General features: G+C 42.2%; 1 protein-coding gene across 1 annotated transcript in view; it reads left to right on the top strand.

Annotated features, from left to right (window-relative positions):
- Nucleotides 1-22,991, top strand: part of CFAP74 (cilia and flagella associated protein 74) — a 40,704-nt gene extending 17,713 nt beyond the window's left edge. The window contains exons 19-39 of the mRNA XM_054085899.1: nt 1,028-1,140; nt 1,943-2,065; nt 3,193-3,314; nt 6,311-6,439; nt 8,852-8,939; nt 9,551-9,724; nt 11,048-11,181; nt 11,805-12,081; nt 12,570-12,677; nt 13,354-13,493; nt 14,714-14,848; nt 15,238-15,347; nt 15,729-15,784; nt 16,511-16,630; nt 16,902-17,054; nt 17,897-18,026; nt 18,550-18,704; nt 19,699-19,837; nt 20,625-20,752; nt 21,225-21,359; nt 22,455-22,991. Coding sequence (XP_053941874.1) covers nt 1,028-1,140; nt 1,943-2,065; nt 3,193-3,314; nt 6,311-6,439; nt 8,852-8,939; nt 9,551-9,724; nt 11,048-11,181; nt 11,805-12,081; nt 12,570-12,677; nt 13,354-13,493; nt 14,714-14,848; nt 15,238-15,347; nt 15,729-15,784; nt 16,511-16,630; nt 16,902-17,054; nt 17,897-18,026; nt 18,550-18,704; nt 19,699-19,837; nt 20,625-20,752; nt 21,225-21,359; nt 22,455-22,568 — 2,783 coding nt within the window. The 3' untranslated portion in view covers nt 22,569-22,991. The remainder of the gene's footprint in view (nt 1-1,027; nt 1,141-1,942; nt 2,066-3,192; nt 3,315-6,310; nt 6,440-8,851; nt 8,940-9,550; nt 9,725-11,047; nt 11,182-11,804; nt 12,082-12,569; nt 12,678-13,353; nt 13,494-14,713; nt 14,849-15,237; nt 15,348-15,728; nt 15,785-16,510; nt 16,631-16,901; nt 17,055-17,896; nt 18,027-18,549; nt 18,705-19,698; nt 19,838-20,624; nt 20,753-21,224; nt 21,360-22,454) is intronic.
- The last annotated feature ends 2,227 nt before the right edge of the window (nt 22,992-25,218 follow it).

Genomic DNA, 25,218 nt, shown 5'->3' with positions numbered 1-25,218 from the left:
TTGTCTCAGCAACTGAATACCCACTTCTCAGAATAGAAATCCACATGACAGGTTTATTTTTATAGTCTGTAATTCTAGGAACGAGGAAGCAGAAAGATGAACCTCCTCAGACATTTTCCATCTCATTCCAAATGTTTACTATGTGCTTAACAAAATCTAGTCTTGTAGAAGCAAGGCTTTCTTGATTTCTTTATTATCTGTTTTCATCAATATTTCTTCTGGATATTGATCATTCCAACTGCAGAAAACTAAAAGTGCTGTGGAAAGTTTGTGGGTGGATTTTCTTTTTAAATCTAAGGTCTGTATTTTGAAATTGAGTGATTCCATAAATCATGGTAGCTGTCTCCACAGAACACAGACCTTTAAAGCTGATCTTAGTCCTATAAAAAAAAGATAATAAAAGGAAAAAAACTCAGTGCTTTGGCACACTGACATATCCATGAGACTGTGATCCTTTACTGGGTATTGTGAAGCATATGGCTGCCAGTTGATTACTGCCGTACGCTCCAGAGTTACCTTGTCTCTCAGGCGATGCATTAGTTTAAGGCACTTTAAAGCCCTAGTGGGATACTCTTTGATTAAAAAGTACTTATTATTGCAGTTGTTTTGAAGGTATAGTGAAGCAGCGCTTCCATTTGCTCTGCAGGTCCTCCTGTCTGCATGGCTTTGTCCCACTGAAATTGTTAAATTCTTAAAGCCCAGCTCACACTTTCATCTGACTTTGCATTCCTTGCCATGACAGTCTCCTGTATAGACTTTATCCTACTGAAATGTCGGTGTTATTGTTCTGTAGTGGAAGGCTCAGGTGCCTCAAGCAGGCAGACTTCTGGACTAGGGCAGAGTTGTGTGGCCAAACAGAAATTTCCTTCTAGACACACATATTTCCACACTACTAGTGTATATGATTGGATTCGCAAGATTGACCAAAATCAATCTACTTCTACTCTGTCTGATAGCTTTGTTCAGTGAATAGATGCACACATCCAGCGCTCTGTGGGGTTTTGTTTGTGGTGTTTTCTCTCTCCAGAACAACTTGATCAAGATGTATTAAATTCCAGATCCGATCTAGACACAGAAAACGCACATAACTTAGTGGGACTTTCTCCTGATGAAACACCAGTTGAAATTATGCTTGGAAAGGTAATGAATACCCTGAGGAACAGATAAGATTTTCTCTTGTCTAAGCCTACATCAAATGAATTGCTTTGGCTTTTGTGAGAAATGCCTAAGTACAGGATCGATTTCAAGCCCACCGTACTTCACTGAATTGCATTTAATTCTTAAATGAAATCACATGACATATTGCCCTTTTTTTGCTGAAAGATTCTGTACAGATTTGCATTTCCTATAATTTAACTTTTTTTTGTTGTCACACTTTTTCTGCTGAGTTGTTCTGTGGTTCTACAAAGTCTGCTGAAAATGCAGAAGATGGGGCAGGAAGAATGTCTGGGAAATATCAGACTTGAGCTGTATTAAAAAATCTGGGTGTGAGAGTCCAGATGTTAGTTTGTACTCACATGAATGGCTTCTGCCTGTGCTTACGAAAGACAGAGGGACTGGAATCAGTAGAGTAGATCTTTGAATGGTAGCACAAGACAGCCTCGCTGTGTTTTAGTTACGTACTCACCAACAGATGATGGAAACACTTTGGTGAACTCACTGTCATACAGTCTCGCAGTGAAAGGAGTCTTGCGGTAAAGTTCTGACCATGCCTAGTTGTGAAACCATGTGTCATGCAAAGGCTTTTTCCTGCTAAACCTCATCGGGAGCTACTGATACTGATTTTTCCCATGTACAGTGTGTTCAATCTAGTTACGAGCAAGGTGTAATAGAGTGTTTGTTTAGTATGAGTATATACTGCCTCTTTATTCCAGTACAGTTTATAGCCAGCTACAGTAATACAGTCACATTTCCATTAAAAACATGTTACATCTTGTTTTAGGTCACTGAAGGTGAAATTGGCCCCTTCAGCTCAGTCAAACTTCAGGTCTTGTTTGTCCCAGCTATCCCTGGGGATGTGCAGGCAGAGTTTGTGATCACGTTTGACAACTCAGACTGCGAACCGGTGAGTGATTTTGTGCAAGACTTGCTTCAAAACACTGTAGAAAGAGAGTTTAAAATCCTCCTACTTCTGCTTTTACCAAGAATTAAAATTGCTCAGAATTCTATATTAGAAACGGGAGAAGGACGCAGAGGAAGATAAGTTTATGTATTTTATGAGAAGTAACAATGCTGTACCAGATGGCTGTGTATGATGTGTTTTGATGGGAGGTAACTTTGTAAATCCTTGCCCTTCTTTTGGATGCTGTGGGGTTATTACATCTGTTAATTCTCTGAAGTTCCTATGCCAAACAATCCTGATATTCCCATGTTAGCAGGAGGGAAAATCATCCTAGAGAACACTTAACGTCTTGGAAATAAATAGGAAAGTATTCCTCTCTATGCCCAACCTACATAGTTTATTTTCTTTTTGCTGTATCAGAATTGGAATTATTTAGCATGCAGTAGTAAAACTGATGTGTGAAAGCTGGAAGGGATGAAAACTTCAGTTACCACTTCAGCATATTTTGATTCCACACAATGTTGGGAGCCAAATTCTGCCTGGGAACAGTTCACAGGCACTTGCCAAAAAATAAAGAAGAACTTCCAAGATGCTCAGTGTGGCTCTTGGCTCTCCTCATGTCTGCAGATGGAGCGGCCTACAGAGGCGCAGCAGGTGCACACTGACGGCTCCTGCGAGTGCCCTGTCTTTCAGGATCACTTTAGCCAACTCTGAGCTCTGTGGTCACCGATGTCAGACCTCAGGTCATTGTGGGAAGTATGGCACTGCGTCATTACTGTATTTCTTTGTGGACTAAACAGGCTGCAGTTTCTGAGTTATGGCACGTGCACTTAAACAAGATGTACTTTAAATATTGCTTTTCAGTATCATGGGCAGCGTGTTATTCCTTTGTGATTTATGCCAAAGAATCCAAACCAAATATAGTTATTTTCTCTCCTAGAATACTATAAAATCTAGGTTTAATTTTACAAATTATTTTCATAGCTTTGCCTAATTAAAGAACCTGTTGTGATAGGAATAATGAAATATTTTACTCAGCTGAAGTTTATAGCAGAAATCCTGCTCTGTCTAGATCAGTTAGTATTTGAGACAAATAGAAATAATTACCCTCTTCATTTATGTATTAACAGCTGTGCTTTAGCGCCATTGGAGTTTCTATTGACGTGCCGATTTGGGTGACCAATCCCAATATTGATTTAAAGATCTGTATGTATGATCGACTTTATCAGGATTGTGTTGTCATTCACAGCAGGTGAGCTGCCCTTTCATTATCACCCACCCTCTATGGCCATATAGTCAGATCTGAAGTCGCTAGGTGATTTTTTTCAGCTTCCATTGTTACAGGCATATCTTGTCATCATGGGTTTTTCCCCTGACATTTCAGGAGGACATCCTGATTACAAGCCCTCTGAGTTCCATACTTCTGTGGAAACTGGACTTGATTGTCCTTCTATACCAGGTTCCCAAGACCAGATGTTGGAAAAATCATGGCAGTCTTTTGCATTTACTATAAAATGGGAAGGGTACAACTTTTCCTAACCCATACAGACACTAAGCACTAGCCCAGAGTCACAGACACCTTGTAAGTACGCAGATAGCGATCAAATACCAATTTACAGGGGAACGAGAATCTGGGTGTTTCTGTAGTCAAGTTAGTGATCTCTGAAGACTGGTTCTGTTTGTGCTGTACTATAAAGATAATATTCCAGCTCATTGGCTTCCAGAGATTTCATGCTATTAGAGAGTGACTACATGAACTTTTACTCTCTTAATTGTCTTCAGGTCTGGGTGTCTTCCCTCTACCTAATGCACTACTGAATGCTCATTTTAACAACTTGCATTTCTTAGCTTCTATTTAAACAGGATTGGAGTGGGTTTGTGGGAGGATGGGGGAGAGATTGGTTCTGTAGAAGGCATCCATTCTAAACCTCTTACCAGAATTACTGACTGTAGAGATTCTTCACAGTTGGAAAGAAATGAGTAAAGCTGTTATCTCAGAAATTCAGCTTACAGATATGACAAGCGCAAGTTGTTATGTAAGTGATTTTACTTGGTCTAGATAACCCGGGGATAAAACTTATAAGCATAGAAGCAGAATAACTCTCCTAATGAAAACTGAAGATTTCGAGGGGACCCCAAAGATAGAAACTGTCAAATTGCTCAGGGCAAAACTTCTTACCAATGGAAAAATCCTGCTGATCCTTCACCAAGTTTCACTAAATTAAGAGCATTTGGTACATAGTGTACTGTCCTTAGCACCTTGGCAAAGTAAGCCTTTGCTTTATCACCCATCACTGTATAGTTAGGAAAAGTTGTCTTTGTTATACAGACATTTGGGCTGAAGTTCAAAGTAATTCGTGTGCAGGAATATCATGTCTCAACTTCTTATCCTGCAAAAGTAGATAGACTCCCTCCTTCAGTTAAATGTGCTTTGGGAGTTTCTTCCTCCAGCAGCTACTGAAATTTTTCTCTATCTGTGTGTCAGAAAGAGGATTCCTCATTGTTATGTGGTACATGTCAAACCACTTCCCAGACAGAATGAACTTAAACTGCTGAAAATAGCTATAGATCACTTTCAGTCAAGAGCGATTTCTTAGCTTAGATGAGGAAATTGCCGTGTTTCAATTGCAACAGTGAAAACCCGGGGAAAGGCCATCTTGCTGAAGTCTGTGGTCTGGAACTGTGCACGGACAAGGCTCTGGAGCCAAGGACAATTATCAGGCTAGCAAAGAAGCATCCAAGCTGCTGTCAACAAACAAACTAAGATAACAGTGTATTACAACTGCTTTACGTGTGAACTGTGTATCAGCTAAAGAGTTCCAGCCATGCTGTCTGTGAACTCATGCTCCAGTGACCCTTTGCTGAGGAGACCAGAGGTAAGGGTTCCCCAGCCCGGCCAAAAGGGCTGCTTGGCTGAAGCTGCTGAAATACCTCAGCTAGTGAGAACTAAAGCTCAGATCCAGTAGGTGGGAAGTCTTACTGGCATAAATTCTAGAACACTGGTTCTTTAATTAAATGTTAATTAGATAGTTAAGTAATCTTGCTATTCAGGAATATTCTTACAAGTTTCTGCTTCAGTCTCTAACTCTTTATAGAGAAAGAAAGAAATAAAAAAATACCTGAAACTTACAGAGAGAGAATTCTTTAGATTTTCAGGGCAAAATCTGACCCAACCGTGAGAGATGTGTGACTGTAGCTTTTTGTTCACGGCAGTACACTCGCCATCCCATGGAAGTGGAGCAAAAAAAACTTGCCTGCACCGTATTGCTGCTGCATTCTATGACGTTGCAGTCTATAGTATGAGCAGAAGGTTTTCAAGTTAGTTCAGTATCTCTGGCACTGAAGTGCACCAGCAACCTCTGTAGAATTGTAAAATGTTAATTAACGCTCCTTTGGGCTTTGGATTTGTTTTGTTTTGTTTTCTGGTCACATGGAATACAGTAGTCAGGCAGCACAAAGGGTGAAAATGTCTTATCAGAATCCTGTCCAGTATAAATCACTTCAAAAAGTAATTTCTTTGGCAGATTATAATCTGCACTGGTTTAATGAAGGAGTATATAGTTCTCCTAGATTGCCAACAGTCAGAAACTGTTCCAGGCTCCCAGTACTGCGTACTGTAGCTGTTGATTTAGAGCAGACCATCTCGACTGACAGCTTGTAACTAGTCCAGGAGAAGGCAAATGACAAGGTGAAATATTTGTAAATTGCTTGGCAATTTTGCACATAGGAATAAAATTCCGAATTGTTACGTAACCTAGACCCAGCATTACAAGACGACTGCTCCTTTTCCGTCTTGAGTGGGTTCTGTGCTGCAGCTAGGACCCGTTAGGTGTCTCAATCATTCTGTGAGTCATTCCTATCGATTCAGATAGAGAGAATGTATGTTGGGAGCAAATAATGAGCTGATGCTTCACAATAATTTGGCTTTGACTTTCTCCTGACCTAACTTACCACTGTGCTGTAGTTTCATAATTACATTCTAATCAGCTGTGTACATTGCTTGAAATACAGCTGGGTTTACTTACAGTACTTCCCAAATCTGTTTTCTATACTTATCTTAAAAGAGAATACAACTGTGTGATTTTCCTGGAACAGTTTTACACGCCCATCATTTTCAAAGGAGTAGTGGTCATGGTAATGTAGAGTAAAGGTGCAAGATTTGGGGGATGAAACTCCAAGAGCAAATGTTGCTGAGGTGGCGGTACGGGCAGCCTCAAGGCCACCTGAAGGTGTCTTATCTGCTTGCAGAGCGAAAACCACACTGCGTCTGAAGTTTGAAGTATGCAAAGAATTGAGCAAGCACATGGAGCTGCTTCCAAAAACCGGTTACATTCAAGCTCAATCATCCTTCAGCGTGCAGTTAAAGTTTCTGCCCAGGTAACCAAACACCAGTAATATTTTCAGTATTGAAGACAATGTTTGTAGGAGGCTATCAGTGGAAAACCAGAGCAGACCAAAGGTTTTCTTGCCTTCACGCTGCTGGTGCCAATGCAGTCCTAGTCTCCCCCCTCTCTCCCCTGTAAAAGTTGCCAGGTGCCCAAGAAGGAAATTAACTTGGATTGCATACCTGTGAGGAAATGCTCTTTCTGGGGTGACAGAAAGCCTGACCAGTTGCCTGCCTGGTAGGCTGCTCCCATTTCTGTGGGGAAGCTATTCTTATACAAGAGAGGGATTGTCTGGGCAGGTGGCTGCTTCACGGATCAGTGATTAAATAATTTCTGGACAAGAACTCCTGTGCTTGCTAATTAAGGTAAGAATAGTTGGGCTTCCTGTTCATCTCTCTCCTACCCAGGTACATCTTTCTCCAAAATACGAATGTATTGATCTTTCTAAGACGCTAAAAGCCTTACTCCAGCAAGTTTCTCTTCTCTATTTCATGATATGTCTAAATAGACAAACAGAACTCAGTTATAGGAAGCATTGAATTCCAGTTCTTAAAAAATTAAATTCAAGGACTCTTGTTGGCCATTGTTAATTTTATTTACCTCATCATTGCCATCCTAAAGATTTTGGTAGGACATTTCTTTTCAAATATAAGATCAATTTTCTAGATCTTAATTCTGGTGTTCAGCCTGATGCTTCGGCACTTCTGCCGTGGTTGCTGCTGCAAACCTGCTGCTTTTTTCACCCAGGTGATGTGGTCTCAGTGATGGAAGCGTGTGATGGTTTTCACGGGTGCACTCAGTGTCTCTGGGCTCTAAACTGAGAGTCTAATCACCGATTTTGAAATTTTCACCAGGTTCCAACATCTCAAATCCTATCAGATTACAACAGCAGTGACCATTATTATGGCATTTTCCAGTTTCTCAATTTCTGGTGCTGTAAAGCGCTGTTACACTCACTGAGTGGATAGAAACATAGCTTGGATTTAGGACATTAATCTTCCTTTGAAAAACAGGGAAGCTTCAGAAAGGAGATTTGATGAGATTAAGGCATTTCTGACATGCAAGTATGTGGCTGTTTCAGTATACAGATTTGTTTTAAAAGACAGCACTTGGGGAGTGTGTGTGTGACAGGGAAAGATGAGCTTGCTGCAAGCTGATGTGAAGTACTGAGCGAGTGACACATTTCTGTACGTGCCTCCTCAGCGACTTAGCATTGTAACGGTGGTTTTCTTGGAAGAAAACACAGCTATATTAGAAGTAATATAAAAGTAAAAAGAAGCACTTGTTCAGAAATCCTGAGTGAGGAAAGAGGTGACTGAAGGCTTGGGAAGCTCTCCCGTGCATGCTGTGCACACTGAAAGGCTTGGTCAGATGTTACAATACCCATAACTTTCTGGGTGTTTGAAACAGTCATTTTCGGTGTACTTGAAGGCAAGTTTTCTAACCTGCTGACACCCAGAATTCCCAAATACCACATCTTTTTTGTTTTCTGTGTTTGAAACTAGTTCTGCAGATGCTGGTGGTCTAAATCAGATTTGATTTTATACCTCTCTTTAATTGCTTTTAAGCATGAAGATGCCATTTTCAGAAAACTATTTGAAGGATCTTAGTATCTTTTCCCCAAGGCTTAAGAGCTAATTTAGAGTCCATTACTGTGTCTATACAGTTACAATTATTCTTTCTCCCTCTGGATTATTTTGCAATACATTAATTTCTCCTTCTATTCCAGTGTCCCGTGACAAAGAGAAAGCAGATACTTTATTCCTATCTTGTATTAAACTCCAGTTCATATCTTTAAACAAGTTAGAGATGCCTTTTGAAGATCACCTTCCAAAGTCGCATCTCAGCCTTGTGAAATAACAGCCAGCAGTGTTTCAGATCACCATGGTGACTGAGTGGGTGCTATTTATTCTGTAGAAAACTATTCTGTAGCAATACATTAAAAAGCTGTGTGCAATTCCAGTAGTAGTAGTAGTAACATTATCACTGTGGAGACCTCGGAGCAGGAAGCAATTGACTCTGGTGGTGTAAGACGCTAAAAATAGCCCTACAGAGCTACAAATGCTGGACCTCTTGTATTGTCTTGGTGTGAAGCTCTGAAATTTAGCTTGTGATAGCAAGATGCTTCAGCCACAGAAAACCTGCGCGTTTCTTACAAATCACTAATCTTGTACAAAATCAGACACTGCTGCTCTTCAAGCGTGTTTCACTTCATTTTTGTCTCTGTGCATTGTGATAGAATTGGTTCTGCCTCAGACTGGCAGCTAATTAACGTCAGTGTCAAAAGAAAACAATTGCCTAGGTTGGGTTGGTTACGTATTGTGGCTGCAGCAAAGATTTAGGTTTATATTCTGGTTCTAAAGAAATATATTTATGCAACTGAATGTACTTTTTGATTTTTTAGGCCCTCTCTTCCTGAAGATGCGGGGAGCTATTTTAACGAAGAGATGAGAGTTCTAGAAGTCCCAGTGACAATATTGATTATGGATAAGGTTGTTGATTTTTATTGTGCTGATTATCACCCTGATGATAGATGTAAATTATTTTAGTGAATGTTGTCTTAATGATACCCAACCCTAGATTAGTTCTTTACTGGTGGAAGCCCTATGACAACAGTAAAAGGAGCTTCAGGTCATAATACAGATTTGATAGTATCTTCCTGTCAGCATGTTTACAACACAATAAGTTAAACCCTTTCTCATTAGTGCTCATCTCCTTCCTGGTAGTTTATTTAGTACCAAAGAGTTACCAAATACTGCAGCACAAGCTTTATATTCTCATCTGTACTATAGATGTAGCACATTCTTAGAGTTCACCTTTCCTAGAGGTACGAGTGGGATTCTGTTCTAGCACGCAGAATCTGAGATACAGGCATTATTTTTTATTTTTTTTTTTTATCAAAAGACATTTCCTACTGCTTATTTTTGGAGAACAGGGAGGCTGGAGTTCAAGACAGATATGTTACATTTGCATATGTAACTGTCAAGGAACAGAGCAGGATAAGTTCTTTGCAGTAATCTTTTTGGATGACATTTCACTTAGATCCTGTCCTTACAATGCTACAGATGGAGGCTTTTATTCTGTGCTCTCGTGTTTGTTTCAGGCTAAAAAAGTTAATTTTACAGTCCATGCGATTGTTACCACTTCTGATTTGGAAATCAGTCCAGCACAAATCGATTTTGGATACTGCACGATCTACGAAGCTGTGCAGGCAAATATCACGCTAACAAACAAATCCATTTTGCCCCAAGAGTTTGGATTTGTGGGACTTCCAGAGGTATGTAGTTATCCTGCACACATCCTTTCTTCTAGCAGAAGATAATTAATTGTGATGAAAACGTGTTTCAATGTGAATGTAAATAAATCATGACTGTTTCTTGCAAACCCATGGAAATAATTCTGCCTGCAGCACTGTCGAAACACACGGATTAGTTCTGGTGCTGGCTTGGGTAAATTTCATCTTACTTTAACCTAAACATTTTCCAAGTAGTACAAACATCTTCAAGGAGGTTTTACTTTTCTCACCTACATAATACTGAGAAGATAAAGTTTGCATGGTACAATACCTGTTTTTTACACCAAGAAATCTACTGACAGAATACCTGGTTTCCTTTTCTTTCAGACTCACAGGTCGCTTGTATGACTAAATAGAACAGGCTCAGGGATGTTGCTTTGGCCTTGAGGCTGAGGAATGTGGCACAGTTTGCATCCAATTGCTGAAACACTTACTCTGTAAAGCAGGATGGCCATGTCCAAACTTCTTATTGGGAATCATCCCCTGAGCCAGGCCTAGGTATTTTCTGACTGTCTGTAAGTCAATGTGGAAGCTAAATTAATCACAGGAGCTGCCAGTTTCCTGTGGGCTAGGCCTACTGATTTTGTTTTTGCAGGGAGTTAGCTGTTCAAGCTTCATAATAGCATGACGATCACAATATGAATGGGTTTGGCATATTGGAATCAGAGCTAGAGGAACCTGACATGTAATTAGGCATTCTCCCTTTCTCTGCTGTCTTAGGGATTAAAATCAAGGAGTTAGCTGAAAGATATTGGAATCTTCAGCTTCGTTAAAGTTTCACTTCACAGCATGTGTTATTCATGATTAGCTTAAATGTGATGGGGAAACATTCTTGAATCATCATCAACTCATGAACACAAACTAATATACACTTGTAGATATTAAACTGGTACTTGTAGCTATGGTATCTGCACACTGTACAGGAATCGGCTGAAAGATACCAGAGGAACTGTTGAGATATTTATCATATTCCATTCAGTTGTCTATGCAAAGTAAACATCATGGGAGAAAGGCGATTACCGTAGATGGGAAGAAGCTATAGAAAAGATTCTACTGAAGTCTGAGTTACTGGATTTAATGCCTTTCAAGTTACTTTGAGATTAGAAAAATGTCTATCATTCAGACACTAGTCCTAACTTACATGAAAGCTTCTCTCTAGAAGGCTTCAGTTTTGCTGACATTCTACATTTAGTAACAAAATTGTCTTATTTTGCCTGTAATGTCTTATTTAAATTTATTTAATAATTTGATAACTAATAATTTCTTATTTTAATAACAATAATTTCTTGTCCTGCCATTTTTAAGTTTGTTGAAATTCAACCCAATGATGGACTTGGAATTCTTCTTCCACTTGAAAGCCTGACATTGGACGTAATCTTTAAAGCTAACAAGGCAAAAGAGTACAGCTTTGAACTAACCTGCAAGTCAGAGATTAATAGGTATGTTAACAAACTGATTGAGCAGTAGGTAAACTAGAAGTCTAAATCACACTGGGTTTCCAGTGTTAAGCTTGTTCGGCAATTGAATCCCTGCCTACTTTGAAGAGATGCAGCTAGGATAAAAATGTAAGGCAGGTAGGAATTGTCCAGTTGACAGGAGTGACTCAACGCCTGTTAGTTACATCCTTCATTTACACGTCTGTCTTTACTGAGATGACTTTTCTGATCCCACCTGAAACTTATCCTTGTCACATATCCACACTGCACGTTTGCCCCAGGTCATCTTAACCTGCAATGTTCTGCTCACATTTCAGCAGAAATACTGAAGGATCTTCTTTAGTAGAAAAGCTTCATACATTAAGCTAATGCTACGAAAATAATGATGACATGAGCGTTGATTTGACTGGATGTATTTCCAGAAGTTCAGAGAGGAAGAATTCAAGTAGGGACTCTAGCCAATTGTGCATTAAAAATAGAGTGTATTATTGTTCATCTTTAGGCAAAATTCCCATTGCAAGCTTGAAATTCTGCTTAAATAGGGACTACAGGATTAGTTCCCTATTTTCCAGGCTGATTAAGAGACTATTTTATGCTGAGACAATTTATCATGTGTTTATTTTTAGACAATTCAAGCTGTCATGCAAAGCAGTTGGAGTCCACCCACCTCTTGAATTGTCTCATTCCCTAGTTCAGTTTGCTGCAACAGCTTTAAACGGTGTGTCTACTGCAACCCTGTACGTGATGAATTCCCACGTGAGCGTCAACCACTTCACTCATGCTGTCCCTAGAATTGGGAGTGGGGACGCTGCCCCTGTTGGACCCACTTTGTTTGAATTCTGTGTGCCAGGAGGCTGTCCAGTGACAATTACACCTTCTGTTGGAACTGTGTTGCCTGGGAAGGTAAATTCACCTTAAACATCAAGTGTTCTGCCAAATCTTTTGACATCTACATTCCTGCAAATGCTGTCACTTGCAGATAAACCCCAAAACATAAATTATCATTGGAATAGCGGGAATATTTTGTGCTGCTTGAAATAATGTTTTAAATCAGGCATGAGGGGTTAACCATGAAACTGGCTAATGCTTTATGGGAGTTTTCACCCAGAATGTTCTTTTCCCAGTGTTGTCGTTATGATTCATTCAAAGAATGTTTGAATATCAAAAATGTTGGTCATGTAAGACCAGCCCAGTGTGCCACAGAGGACTGAAAAAAAGCCACAAGTGACCTTATCCTTCAGGTCATCTTATTCACTTGGAAAAAAACCCCCATATTTTCTATGTTAATTTTTTGCTGTCATGCATATGCTGCTATTGAGCTTTTTAGGTATAACCCATGCCCAAGGGCTGAATTTTGCCTATCCTTGTTGTGTACGCTCTCGCATTCCCAGAAAAGCTTGATTCGAGTGTCCTTCAGACCAACGTTGTCGGATCAGCTAATCAGAGAAGAGGCAGTTCGGAGGCTTGGCAGAGCAGCTGCGGCAGGGGCAGAAATACAAGTAAGGAATGCTAAGAACTAGCACGTGCTGTTGTTCTGTTAGTTCCAGATATTTGTTTCCTTGGATGGTATTTTTACATAAGATTATTTGCATATTAATGAAGCCTAAACTCATGATCCGTGCAAGACCTGCCTGTAAAGGGCAGGAGTGTGACTGTTGTACTCCATGTGTTGTCTGTTCCCTGAGCAATCATTTCATGGTAGCAATTTCAAAAGCATTCCTAGAGGATTGTCCTGCAAATGCTAACTGCAAGTACTCTTAACAAAAAAAAACACATTGCTGCACATCTTTCAGATGTACAGGATACCTGGACATTGTGTGCAGTGCTGTGGGTCAGTTAATTTGAGTGCCTACAGTTGCCTTCAATTATGAGACGAATAGGGAAAACTCCCATGAGAGATACAGTCATTTCCTCATCTGCTCCAATAGGGAAACTCTTTTTTTTTAAATGGGGTAAAATATGTCCTTTTCAACATAATTGTACGTTGCTGGAAGTGGATGTAATGACTCCTGTGTCTGTGACTTGGTACCAGAACCCTACTGCTGTTACCTCGTTCCACGTGCTCTGTCACCTCCACTTCTGTATCCTCAGGCCAGAGATTGTGTTTGCAAACTGATGTCTTGACCAGATTACCGGTGATCACCCACAATGTGTAATGGCTCTGTGTGTTTGCAGGACAGAAGGAAAGATGACAAGAGAAAGGGAAAGAAATTAAGCATTTCCAAGCAGCAGTCTTCCAAACAGTTTGTGAGGGATGGAGGCCATAAACACCTGACTGGCTCTAAACAACCAACAGCTGAAGAGTTAAACCCTGAGTAAGTTAGCAAAAGCATCTGGTACCACATAGACAAGGTTCTCTTTATAAGTAGTTTAATGAATCTACTAAAGCCTATAGGTAGACAAGAAGGCAAACTGTAGGGAAGAAATAGCGTTGGCTGTGTTGCAAAGGCTGTTTCCAAAATTAGTGCTGCTTTTAAGCCACGCAGCTGTACCCTCTCATCTATGGCAAAGAATCCCTTTATGCATCAGAGGGATTGAAGACTTCAAAGAATGTATCAGAAAGCATGAGCTGTGGCTTTGTGGGTAAATTTGGCTGAACCAACAAGGGTAGGATTTTAAAGGGCAACTGGAAAGCTGAACTTGGTTACCAAAAGAAACTGCTACCGATAGACCTTTTCTGAACAGCTCTAATATGGCTGAATACATACATTCAGCGCAGATGGGAACAGTCTGATGGGCCATGTCAGTGGGGTTGGGTTAATTTGGGGTTTCTTTAGGGGTTTACATAGTCCTTCATATTCGTCGTGGACATCTTCAGTCCTGGAAATGCTAAGATGTGGTTTCAGTAGTCATTTTACTGTATGCGTACCTCAGTGAGAATTAACATTGATAGCGTGGTGCTATCTAGAGATTTGGATACTTAGGCTCAAAATCTGGTACTTGAGGTCCCTTGTTTAGCATATAATTCAACTTTTTAGAACCACACTTCTGCCTAAACTGAGAAATGTAGAAGTGCTTGGAATTGAATACATGCTTAAACACCAGGAAGTCGGCTGTACTGGACGTTAGATGTTTTTGACTAAAATCCCTTGTTCATTGCAGTCCATTAATTCCCATTTTAAAATACTTTAAGTATAGGTCAGAAACTAAAATGTAAATTTGAAAAGTCCCATTTTGAAGCATCGCTGGGCACGGCGTGTGACAGAAATATGATCAGGTGTGTTTACCTGTCACTGAAATGATATAGAAGTACTGGAATACTTGATATATTTAACATAAGGAAGTGGTATTGAAGATTGTGCAATCTTCAGAATGACATCTGTTAGCTGGGGTTATGATTTTTAGTCTCTTTTGTCAAGAAAAGCAAACCACTGATAGGGTGTGTCCCTTCCTGTACATCAAGACAGGCGCTTGGTTTCACTGTTGTGTTCGATTTTGAATACATGACTAGGAAACAGTAAACACAAATAGCTCAGTAGGTTTTTTATTTTCCTCACTCTCTCACTAAGATGATTCTCATTTCTGAATTTTCTAGTTCCGATGCTTACATGGCAGCCCAGGCTTTCCTGATGAGGAGTTTCAGTGGGAGGTTTGAAAAATACGTCATACCATGCTTTGTTGCAAGTGGCCATATCGATGAAAAGAAAGGTTCTGAAAACCTAAGCTACAGGTATTTTCAGTTCATGGTAGTTCAGAAATTCAATGGGGAAATAGTGGGTGTGTTAATTTATTCATTTGGGGAGGAAATCTGTTTTCTGATCTTAATTACTTCATCGGTCAGTGGTAGAAACTTGTGCTTACAGCCCACTAGTTGGTGAAGAATCAAACATATGAATATCAAAGCAGACTGAGGAATATCTGTATGAAAAATTGAAGCCAGATGTAGTTCGTGTTTCTGCCTAGGCATACACAAAAACGTCAGCCACTAGAAACGATGTATGGTTTTGTAATGCCAATGTAGTGATATCCTGTAATATGAACAAAATAAGACAGATTTCTGACAATAGTTTTTATTTCATTTCGATCCAAGAGCAAATATCTTTTTTACTGTCCCTCTAGCCCTTACAACACCTTGTATTTGGAGCTGCACTGTCCGGCTGTGGCACCGGCTGTTGTGGTCACTTCAGATAATGGAAAAAACACAGTGAATTTTGGCGATGTTGCCATAGGTATGAAATTTGAGTTCAAGTTTTGAATTTTTTCTGATGTTAATTTTTTTCTCAGCATAGTTTTGTATTTTCTTGTACATCGCTCAGTTGATTTCCAAAAGTCACTATAGAAATTAGCCCTATAATAAATACTTAGGCAGGAGTTGAGGAGCCTGTCCAGCCAGCTGAGGCATATAAAAAGCAGGCTTGATCTCGGAACGTGGAATTGGGAGCTCTATAAGTGACTGTGCAAATCTGAGAGTATTTTGGTCATCTTGGACTGCTGTATTCGCCCTACAAATGGGATGGGTGTTTGGCCCAGGTAGAAGCAGGAGTGAAAAGAAGGAATGGCAGTGCACGAGGGAGCGTGATCACTTTTTGAAATGTTTTCATTCCTGTCAGGCCACAGAATGATGAAGCGAATTGCAGTACAAAACATCTCCCCAGAGAAGCTGGAAGTATCCTTGATTGGAATGTGTAAGTTAATCTGCCATTCGGCTTCTGTTTAACACAAGTCTTTACCTGTCGGAACTGTTTGACACTAAAATGAGGAGGAGTTAGCAGACTTCAGACTTGATACACTTCAGACTTCAGAGTGAGGCAGGAGTGATGTGAAGAATGTATTGGATGAGCCCAGGTGACCTGCTGGAATTCCATTCCACCCTCTTAATTAGAAATAATTCTGCTTAGAGCTAAACTTGAGAAGCATTTAAATGCTTTGTAAAGCATATAAGGTACTGATGACAAAGCTCGTTTCAGTGCAGTGTGACGTACGTGTGAAACAGAGCCAACAGCTCAGTTTTTGCACAGTGCTGCTCTGAATTTCAGAATGCTTTGTCAGGAGAGGCTACGACACTGGCTTGTCTGGGTTAAGCTGTGTGGGATGATAGAGGAGAAGGCACGTCCTGGATCATGGGGTGTTAGTGACCCATTCCAGGCAAAAATCTGAAAATGGAGTTACACAGAGATGTTATGAACTGGCAAAGGTTCTGGCAGATATTTCAATGTGGGGGAGGGAGGGAATAGATCAGTTCTTCTTTCCTTAGTTAGTTACTGATCTCTGAAAAGTTTATCGCTGGCTGGTTTGTGCCATCTTTGGTCTGAACTATACTTAGAATCTGTTCTTATATTTTTTTCTCCAATCTTTGTTTATAAGCTTTTTTCCTTGAGTTGCACTATCCTAGCTAGGATTCTCGGTTCTGAATCCCAGTGGTCCCTTCCTGTTGGTCAGACCAGTTGGAATGCTTGAGCCAGGTGAAAATAAAACCATCATCATCTCTTTTTGTCCAGATGAAGATAAACGGGTGAGTAAGAGATATAACAGTAATGGGGGGGGGAAAAAGGAGACAGAGAGATGTGATGGATTTGTATTATAATATACTCATGCTGAGTATTGGGATGAGTCTGTATAATAAGGAAACCTTTGTTGCCTGTGCCTCTCCCGGCAGCTGGATCTTTGTCTGTGCACTGACCCCAGAAGTTCTGTGGTCAAGGCCTGTTTGTGGGAGGGGGTCAATTGGAGCGCTGGGGGTGTTGTCCTTCGGCACATGGGCCAACACAGCATCTGCTCAGCAGTTTTATGAAACACTGGACATCCAGACGGCAAGAACCAATCTGACCCTAAGTATCACCGGCCACGGGGTGATGCCATCGACTGTGTGCTCCGTAGGAGAGGTACTCGATATGGGATACGTCATAGCCAGAGAGAAGGCGACTTCCACATTCCAGGTGAATCCCTCTGTGCTGAACCAGAAAGCGCATCAGCAGTTTCTCTAAGGAGGGCGAAGAGTTCTGTAGCTTCTAGTCTGGCAAAACGTAAGGCTGAGTGGCAGACTGTAGACAGAACACAGCTTTAAAGGCCTGTCTGGCAAAGGGGTTTGAAGCTGCGACAGTTTCAGGCCAAAGGTAGCAAAGCCGTAGAGGGAGAATCTCATCAGCTGCTTCTGTCCTGCCTGCACCCTACACGAAAAAATAAAGATCAAGTACGTTCTATAAATGAAAAAGAAATGGCCTGGGTGATCTTCTGGGTCAATTTAGCCAGTATGCAGGAGGGTTTGAAGTCAGAAATGGCTTTGCTTTTACCAGTGTTAGAAATATTTGCTCTCTTTATCCTGTCCGTTACTGCTCTCTCAATCAAGGGCTGCTCTGTGTCCACGCAAAGCAATGGCAGAGGTGCATGGGTGAAATAGAGAATTGGTCCCACAAAGAGCACACGTGGGTTTGCCGTGGTACAGTCTCAGGAAGTTCAACTGATTCACTCATTCATGTACTGCAAGTTCCCACCAACGCAGAAACGGGACAAGATCAAGGCATTATTTTCTGCTCTCAGATTTTGTCTAAGTATGTCAATAACCAAACTCTTACTAGCGCAAGGAGCCTGGCCCCTGTTGCTGGGGGCAGGGGTGACACGGCACATTATGGATGGCAATAATGCATTCTTTTGGTGGCAGTGGGGTAGCAGTGCAGTAATGCAGTGAAATGCATTCAGCCAGGTCACAAACTGTGGATCCTACAGGCCTGAGAATAATTTTTCTTAATAAATATGCTGTTATGTAAACTAATGTCCTCAGATACAGAACACTTCGACACTGACCCTGCGATACTCCATACAACTAGATTCGCTCTCACCAACAAGGGACAAGGATCAGCAGAGACCGCCATCCTTTCTTATCTCATCTTTGCAAAGAACGGAGTTTGTTGGTAAATTTGGTTTTTTCCTTTTCTCTTTCATTTTTTAAAGACAGATGCACTGATGCAGCAGCACTTTGTGCCGTTCAGTCTTCTCTGCTGTCAAAATCTGAGGTATTGCATCATAGAAATTAAACAGTTGTTTCCCCAGTACAGCTGTACTAATTCTCTCAGTGTGAGTGGCTGTAAATTTATGCAGCCTGAGCAAATATCCACAAGTGAGGAGATGTGTAATCTAAATAAACCCACGTGGGAGCGGCATATTAAAGGTTGCATTCAGGGATGTCCATCTCTGTAAAAACACATTAGAACATAGGGAGAGTTTGGTGATGACTTTTCATTTCCTCTAGAGGTAAAATCATTGAACTGATAGAAGGATCTATTGGGTATTTCCAACACCCTATTTTCCTGCAAAACCATTTATGAGGTTTATTTATTTGCTTTTCCAAGAAAAATTAAATGGGTTTAAAATGTACGAAGCAGTAAAATGGAGCTGTCCTCCCTTCTTATTTAAATCCTTATTTTTATTTGCCAGGGACACAGAACTATAATGGCTTAAGCGTGTTCAGCATCTTTCCAACAGAAGGAGAGATTTTTGCTGGGAAGAGTCAAGATTTTATTGTTACTTTCAGTCCTGACCATGAAAGTCTGTACTATTCTGACCGCCTCAAGGTTGTGCTCTTTGGCAAGGTGAGACGATCGATAGCTGGATTACTGGATCAAAGTCTGTATGACCTACAGCGATTTTTATCAGCATGGGTCTTGGTAGGAGTTTCACGTAATTACACCTGGTGGACAGCATTTGTAGGCAGAAATGTTACCTTTGTTAGCTTGACAGGTGTAGGTAGGAGGTGGCACGTTTGAGGCCCGCGGACTTTTTCTCAGGTTTAAAATACTCAGTTATTAATTCATAACAATAGTGACTTGGGATTCAATCCTGTCTCCCGCCCCTCTGTCTGCCCTGTGCAGATGGGAGGTGATGGGAGCTCAGTGGCTGCCAGGCTAATGGGCACAGCTCCGGCTGCTCTCTGCCGGTAGCTCTGCTGGTGGTGCGGAGCGGACTCCGCCTGTGCAGTGCGGGTGCTCTGGGTACCGGAGCTGCTGCAGCTCGGCGGGAGGAAGGAGGTTCCCATCTGCAGAGCAGCAGTTGGGCTCGGGTGGAGCGCAGGGCAGGAGGTACAGGCTGGCAGCACGGCGGGCGCCCCTTCCAGAAGAGACTGACCAAAAGTTAATGAAGAGTGCCCGCTAATGACCGTCAGTGGGCACTGCAGAGAGCAGATAAAGACTGCTGCTCCCTTTGCGAGTTCCGCATCTCCAGATTGCTTTTGGAATTGCAGCTGAGAATGAAAATTTGAACAAGCTAAAGGTGAATGGAGACTGGTCCTTGGTCACAAACTTCAGCTGTGTTTGGTGGCAGGTAGGTTGTGGCTCTTTTAGTGGCTTTGGTACAATTAGTTTACAGTCCCTTCCCGGGGCGCGTTCCCATGAATGAAAGGTGGTTTGAAAGTGAAGTGCCCAAGTACCGTGACGAGGAGTAGGATTCTGTGTGAGCACAGGCCCCCTTTGTGCTTCTATAGGCAGAGGATGTAATGATTTCTATGCAACTGGTGCTGTTGTGTCAGTGTTGGAGTGACATCGGGGCCTACGCTGTAACCTGCATTCAGAGCATTTTTGTCGTGTCTAGAGAACAGCCCATGTGGTCCACCTAAAGGGTGCAGCCAGAGATCAGCCCATGTTTGTGGAAGGGGGAGTTCCACTCGATGTGCCCATCGAGTCCTTGGCTGTGACACCGCCCGCGTCATCACAGGAAGCACCAAAAGGAGGTAACGTGCTACCACTGACACTTCACTACGAAACAATGGGTGATAAGACACGAGCGTGTTCCTCATCCTTTGAGAAAAAAGTAGATTAAAGATAACTTTTCCAGTATCAGAACAAATAAGCATCATGGTACAGCCTATATTCGTAACACAAAAAAATGCAGGAAAATTAAAGAAAGATTTTTTTTCCTCTTTATTTTAATGCAATTATATCTTAATGACAGTCTTTTATCTTTGCAACTTACCTTTCGAAAGATGATTATAATTTAACATTGTTACAAAGAATTAAGATGTATTTGCTTTCTGCAGCTTCTCTGACTTGTATTAAATGTTTATATAGTTATTTCATATGTAGCAACATATCCTGGACTCTCTCCATTGTGCTGTTATGAAATAGACACACTTTTAGGGTTTGGATTTATCCTTCCTTAATTTCTTTGGACAGTCTCTCTTCAGAGACAGTCTATAAGCAATCCCTAGCTCCTGAGCTATAAATAAACTCAAGCCCAGACCGTACACAAGTAGGAATACAGTGCACACAATGCATGTGCCATGAGGCTAAAAAATAAGCAATTAACAATTACAGGTCACAATTGTAAATTGTGCGAAACCTCCTTTTGCTTCATCCTTCACTAACACTGTCAGAAGGATCTCCTTATCTGCACAAACTCAGGAATTTGCCACCACATCACTGGGTTTTGAACCATCCTGGTGTGATTTATACTTGTTCCAAAGTGATAATTGCTCAGTTTTGACTGTCTCGAGGTTTATTTGGTTCACATTTGTTCAGAGCTACCAGAACCAGTGAAGTCCATTCTCCTCATGCTGGAGTACATCGAGGGGGAGCATTCTGTGGTGCCAGCAAGGACAGAACTGAGGATTGGAGCCATACGGACAACTCAGCTTGCATCTAAGAAGGTGAAGAAAATCAAAAGTGCAGTTTTCTGTCAGATGCTGTAAGGAATACTGACAGTGTACAAATGGCTACCGGTCCTTTCTGTCAAAAGTTCAGCCTATAAATTAAAAAAATACAGCTTCCAGAGTTTTTGATAAACTTTCCATTGTAAAAGTATCCATGTTGGAAAAGAAAAGATTGTTTTCCAGAGGCTAATGTGAGGAATTGACCTTATCATATTAAGTCAGCAACAAAATGACTGTAGCGGTTTGCTTCCCCAGTTCAGAAGTACAGGCGTTTAAGCACAGAACTGCATTACAGGTCTGATCCAGTTATTTTAGTGTAGTGTTTGGTGGCACAGACGGACAAGGGGGGTCCGTGCCGTTTCCCAGGGCAGAAGGGATTTGCCCAGCGGTCAGCATCTGGCCGAGGTGGCCTTTAAGGAGCAGTCGTGTTGGCTGAGCGGGCTGTGACGAGGCTCTGTGTGTCTCCTAGAACGTGGAGTTCAGTTTCGACAGCGTGCCGCTCCTGCAGGAGAAGGGATTCGCTCTCGGAGCTGGGAAAGGCACGGTGGAGCGCGGGCAGGTCAAACTCATCAGCGTTTCTTGGGTGCCACCTGCTGACTTCCATGTAAGTTGTGCTCCTGCAGCCGGACGCTGCCCGGGGTGGCGGAATTACCGAGGAGATGGGGCAGCCGCGGCTGCTCTGGGCAGCCTGGGCCGCTGGCTCCCCACCCTCCCAGGAAAACATTTATCCCTAAGACCTCATCTCAGTCTCCTCTTTTTCAGCTTAAAACTGTTCCCCTCGCGCTGTCCCTGCATTCCCTGATCAAGAGCCCGTCTCCAGCGTTCCTATAGGCCCCTTTAAGTTCTGGAAGGCTGCTCTAAGGTCTCCCCTGAGCCTTCTCGCCTTTTTTTAATGTTCCCTCTGCAAGAAAGCTTGCAGTCCTGCTGATGCAGAACTGAGTTGGCATGGATCACTCTGCTACAGCGTTCACATTTCTTTTGGGGGGGAAGGAGCTGCCCTTCCTTTTGTTTGTTCCTAGAAGTCCTTGGGACCTTTTTGATTTTCCATTCTGGGCTGCTCTATGCTCCCTGTTTCCCTGGCTGCTTCTGCCCTTTTTTATTGCAGAGTCTAGATATGAGGCCCAAACATCTCAGTGGGGCTGTGATTGCCCTTCCCGATTCATTTTCGTGGGTGTTCATGGAGACTGAGAGTATTTACTCCCCTGCTTTTTGTTTTGAGCTGTGTGTGGGATGGCACAATGAGTGGCTGGTTCCAAAATTAAAACATCGCTGTTATCATGTGCAGAAAGAAGGCAGTAGAGTTCCAGGCATGATGTGGCAGGTTGACATTGTGCCTCTTGGTCACCACTGGTTGTTACACAACATTCAACACTAAGTGATGGTTAACAGGATGCGTTTCCTTCCCAACCCTCCCTGCAGCGCACTGTGCTGCTGCTGTGCCCAGTTGTCATGGCTGTAACGCGCTGGCAGTATCTGCAGCCCGCTGGAGGCAGAATGCTCAGTCACTGCTCCTTTACAAACTGCAGCAAAAGTGTTGCACAGAAATACAAGAGCCAACAGAGTGGGCGGAAAGGTCATCGATGGCTGGAACTGGTACATCTTACAGCCGAGATGTAAAATGCATAGGTTAGAACCTGGTCAGCTGATCTCTTCTATGTACAAAAAAAACACGTTGGTTTTATGTGTGGATTTTTTGTAGGCTGATGACCCTCTGCTTGTGACAGCCCTCCTGACCTTAAAAAGTGACTTTGAAGAATGTTACCGAATCCTCTTCATGGCAAAAGTTGTGTCTGCGAATGCACCCACTGAGTGAGCAAAATGGAAGGGAAGATGGGGGTTTTCATACTGGGAAATCACTGGATCCCGGCTGAAACATGGAAAGCTTTTGAGATCATTGCCAATATGTGAGGGAAGCAGGGAGTGGGAGGGAAGGGGACGTGATATTTCTGCCTTTTTTTCCCCTTCAAAATTCAACGTAAACTCTGGTTCCACCAGTTCCATTTTCGAGCTGAGTCTGTGACAGAAATCTTGTGATAGAATGAATTAATGAGAGGCCCGAGTAGCTACATCACAATCTCTTCCAAAGGTCAGCATTCCCTCAGGACCAGTGCATTTTTTACATCTACATGGGTAAGTTTCAAACAATGTATCTTTTTCCTATTTCAGATGCATTTTAAAGGATTTGGAAAATTCTTGACTCTTTCCCTTTTAAGAGCAGAATAAAGCTTCTCACTCAGGTCTCCTCCAAGTCATTTGGGCAGTAATTTTTATGATCTCTTCCTAAAATCTTGCTGATGTCACGTGGTGAAGGAGGAAATAGTGGCCATGCTGTTCACTGAAGTGCTGGGTGTGGGTGGACACCTGCCGGAGATCACGACTCTCTGGGAATTTTTGTATTTCTACGTTTGCTTTCCTCTAAATGGTGACTGAAAGTAGATTTCTGCCAGTTAGTGGGGAGGCTGGAGTGCCCTGCGGGTGTAACTGTGTCAGGGAGCAGGAGCTTGCTCGGGGACGAGTACGGGGCACTACACGGCAGAGAAGGAAGGGACCGGGAAGTTAGCAGGGATCTAGAAACATGGATAATCTTTTACATCTTCTTCTGTCCCACTCTTTCTTGAATCACAGTGAGTCTGTGGGGCAAAATTCCCTCCTCGTACTCCATAATCTTATTGTCATTTGGCCCTGGGTAGCTGTTAGAATTGCTTATTTAGATTATGCAGTAAGAAAATAGCAGCTGAGTATTTGTAAATGCCCCTAAGGTAAAGTGCGCCGGGCTGGCTGGGCTGCAGGGAAAAGCAGTAAAGCATTGTCACGATCAATATTTTAACTGGTTTATAGAGGAAGCTAATGAAGAGGGGTTCCTTGTTTTCCCAAAGAGAGGGTGTTTGATCCATTCAGATATGTTCTCATGTAATAATGGATCAAGTGGCTGCGAAGTCACTTAACTCTCCAGTCTGAAGCACTCCAGATGCGAAGCAGTGAAGAGGCGCCGTGGGAGGAGGCAGAGCTGGGAGAGGGTGGCAGTGCCAGCCAGAGACAGCTCTGCCCTCAGGAGAGAGGCACTGGGAGGTGCTGCCAGCACAGCTGGGCCCGAGGGATGGGGCTGCGGACAATTCTGTTTGTGTGCTGATTCTCTGGGGGCTGCAAGGGCTATAAAAGCAAGATGAAATACCTTTCCTGAAATGACTGACTGCTGAGAACAATTCTGCTAACTTAGACATGCTGGGCTGAACTAGAAATGGTGAGCTTGTAGGTATTTCCTGAAGGACATAGCTGAGAGCGCTGTTGCATTCTCATTCTACTTGCACAACTTAGTGCCAGGTCCACAGCTCAACACAGCAGCTCCAGCCTTCGTGCACGTTGATCTCTTGAAGAAGCAAAAAGTCCCGTTCAATACTGTTCTTCCAATGCAGGTGATCAATACCCGTAGCACGTTTGGTGTTAAAATTGCCAGGAGATTCTAAACACACATCTAATGTTTATAAGACACCATGAGGGATGAAGCCCTCATTGTGGTGATAATATCGAAAATGTGAGGAAAATATATCAAAGTTTCCCAGAAGCTTAAGGTTTCTGCTCCTCTGGATGCATTTCTGAACATTATGCTTTCAGACTGAGTTTTGCAGCTGTGATTGCTCTTGGATCACTGGACACAAACACTTGTGCTTTCAGATCTGGATCTAAATGCAAATGTGGTTTTTGGCTCTGATGCAGCTCCAGTTGAATAAGAGAGCAATTCACATCCCTGTATGATCTTTAAAATCCTTAGAGTTCTGGAACAGAAATCCTCATTTCTAGAACAGAAAGGAAGTGAGCGATCACTCCTGGTGTCACACACATCTTATGAAGACATGTTCCGCTTATCCAGTGACTTCAGAGATTGCTTCACGCTTATGAACGCAGCTTTTCCTAAATGAGCAATGGTCCCATGATCCTGTAGGAGACACTTTAGTCAGGGCGCCACATGCCATCGTTGAGCTTGAAACACTGATTGTAAGCGTTGTGGAGCAGAAGCAGTGACTGTCATCTGGAGAACAGTCAATTGAACCAGCCGAGGGGTTTTGTCCACTGTTGCTCCCACGGGCATGATTGGCTGGGGCACATTGGAGCTTCTTACAGAAGAGACTTCTGGCAACCGAAGTCCAAATACATTCTCTTCTTGTTCCATTAAAATCTAAAAAAAACCCAAACCCTTTTATTTTGTGCTATTCTCATTCCTGGTGGAGCTGTTGTATACATCCCCACACGCACACCTTGTGGACATCGGGGACCTCAACAGACTTGTCCAAATACTGTGCTTTCAGTTGCTCTCCTCCTTTCTTCTCCCATTGAAATCTTCATAATCGATTAATTGGCTCTCTTGCTTTTCAGCTCTAGACATCTTTCCTTGTGTTGCTTACCCAGACATTTATCATCATCACCCTCGTTCTGATCATCTCTCTTGACTAACATCCTTTTTTGCC

The sequence above is a fragment of the Cuculus canorus genome, chromosome 21 (assembly GCF_017976375.1).
Source record: "Cuculus canorus isolate bCucCan1 chromosome 21, bCucCan1.pri, whole genome shotgun sequence".
NCBI lineage: Eukaryota > Metazoa > Chordata > Aves > Cuculiformes > Cuculidae > Cuculus > Cuculus canorus.
This window is presented reverse-complemented; position numbering and strand designations above follow the sequence as displayed.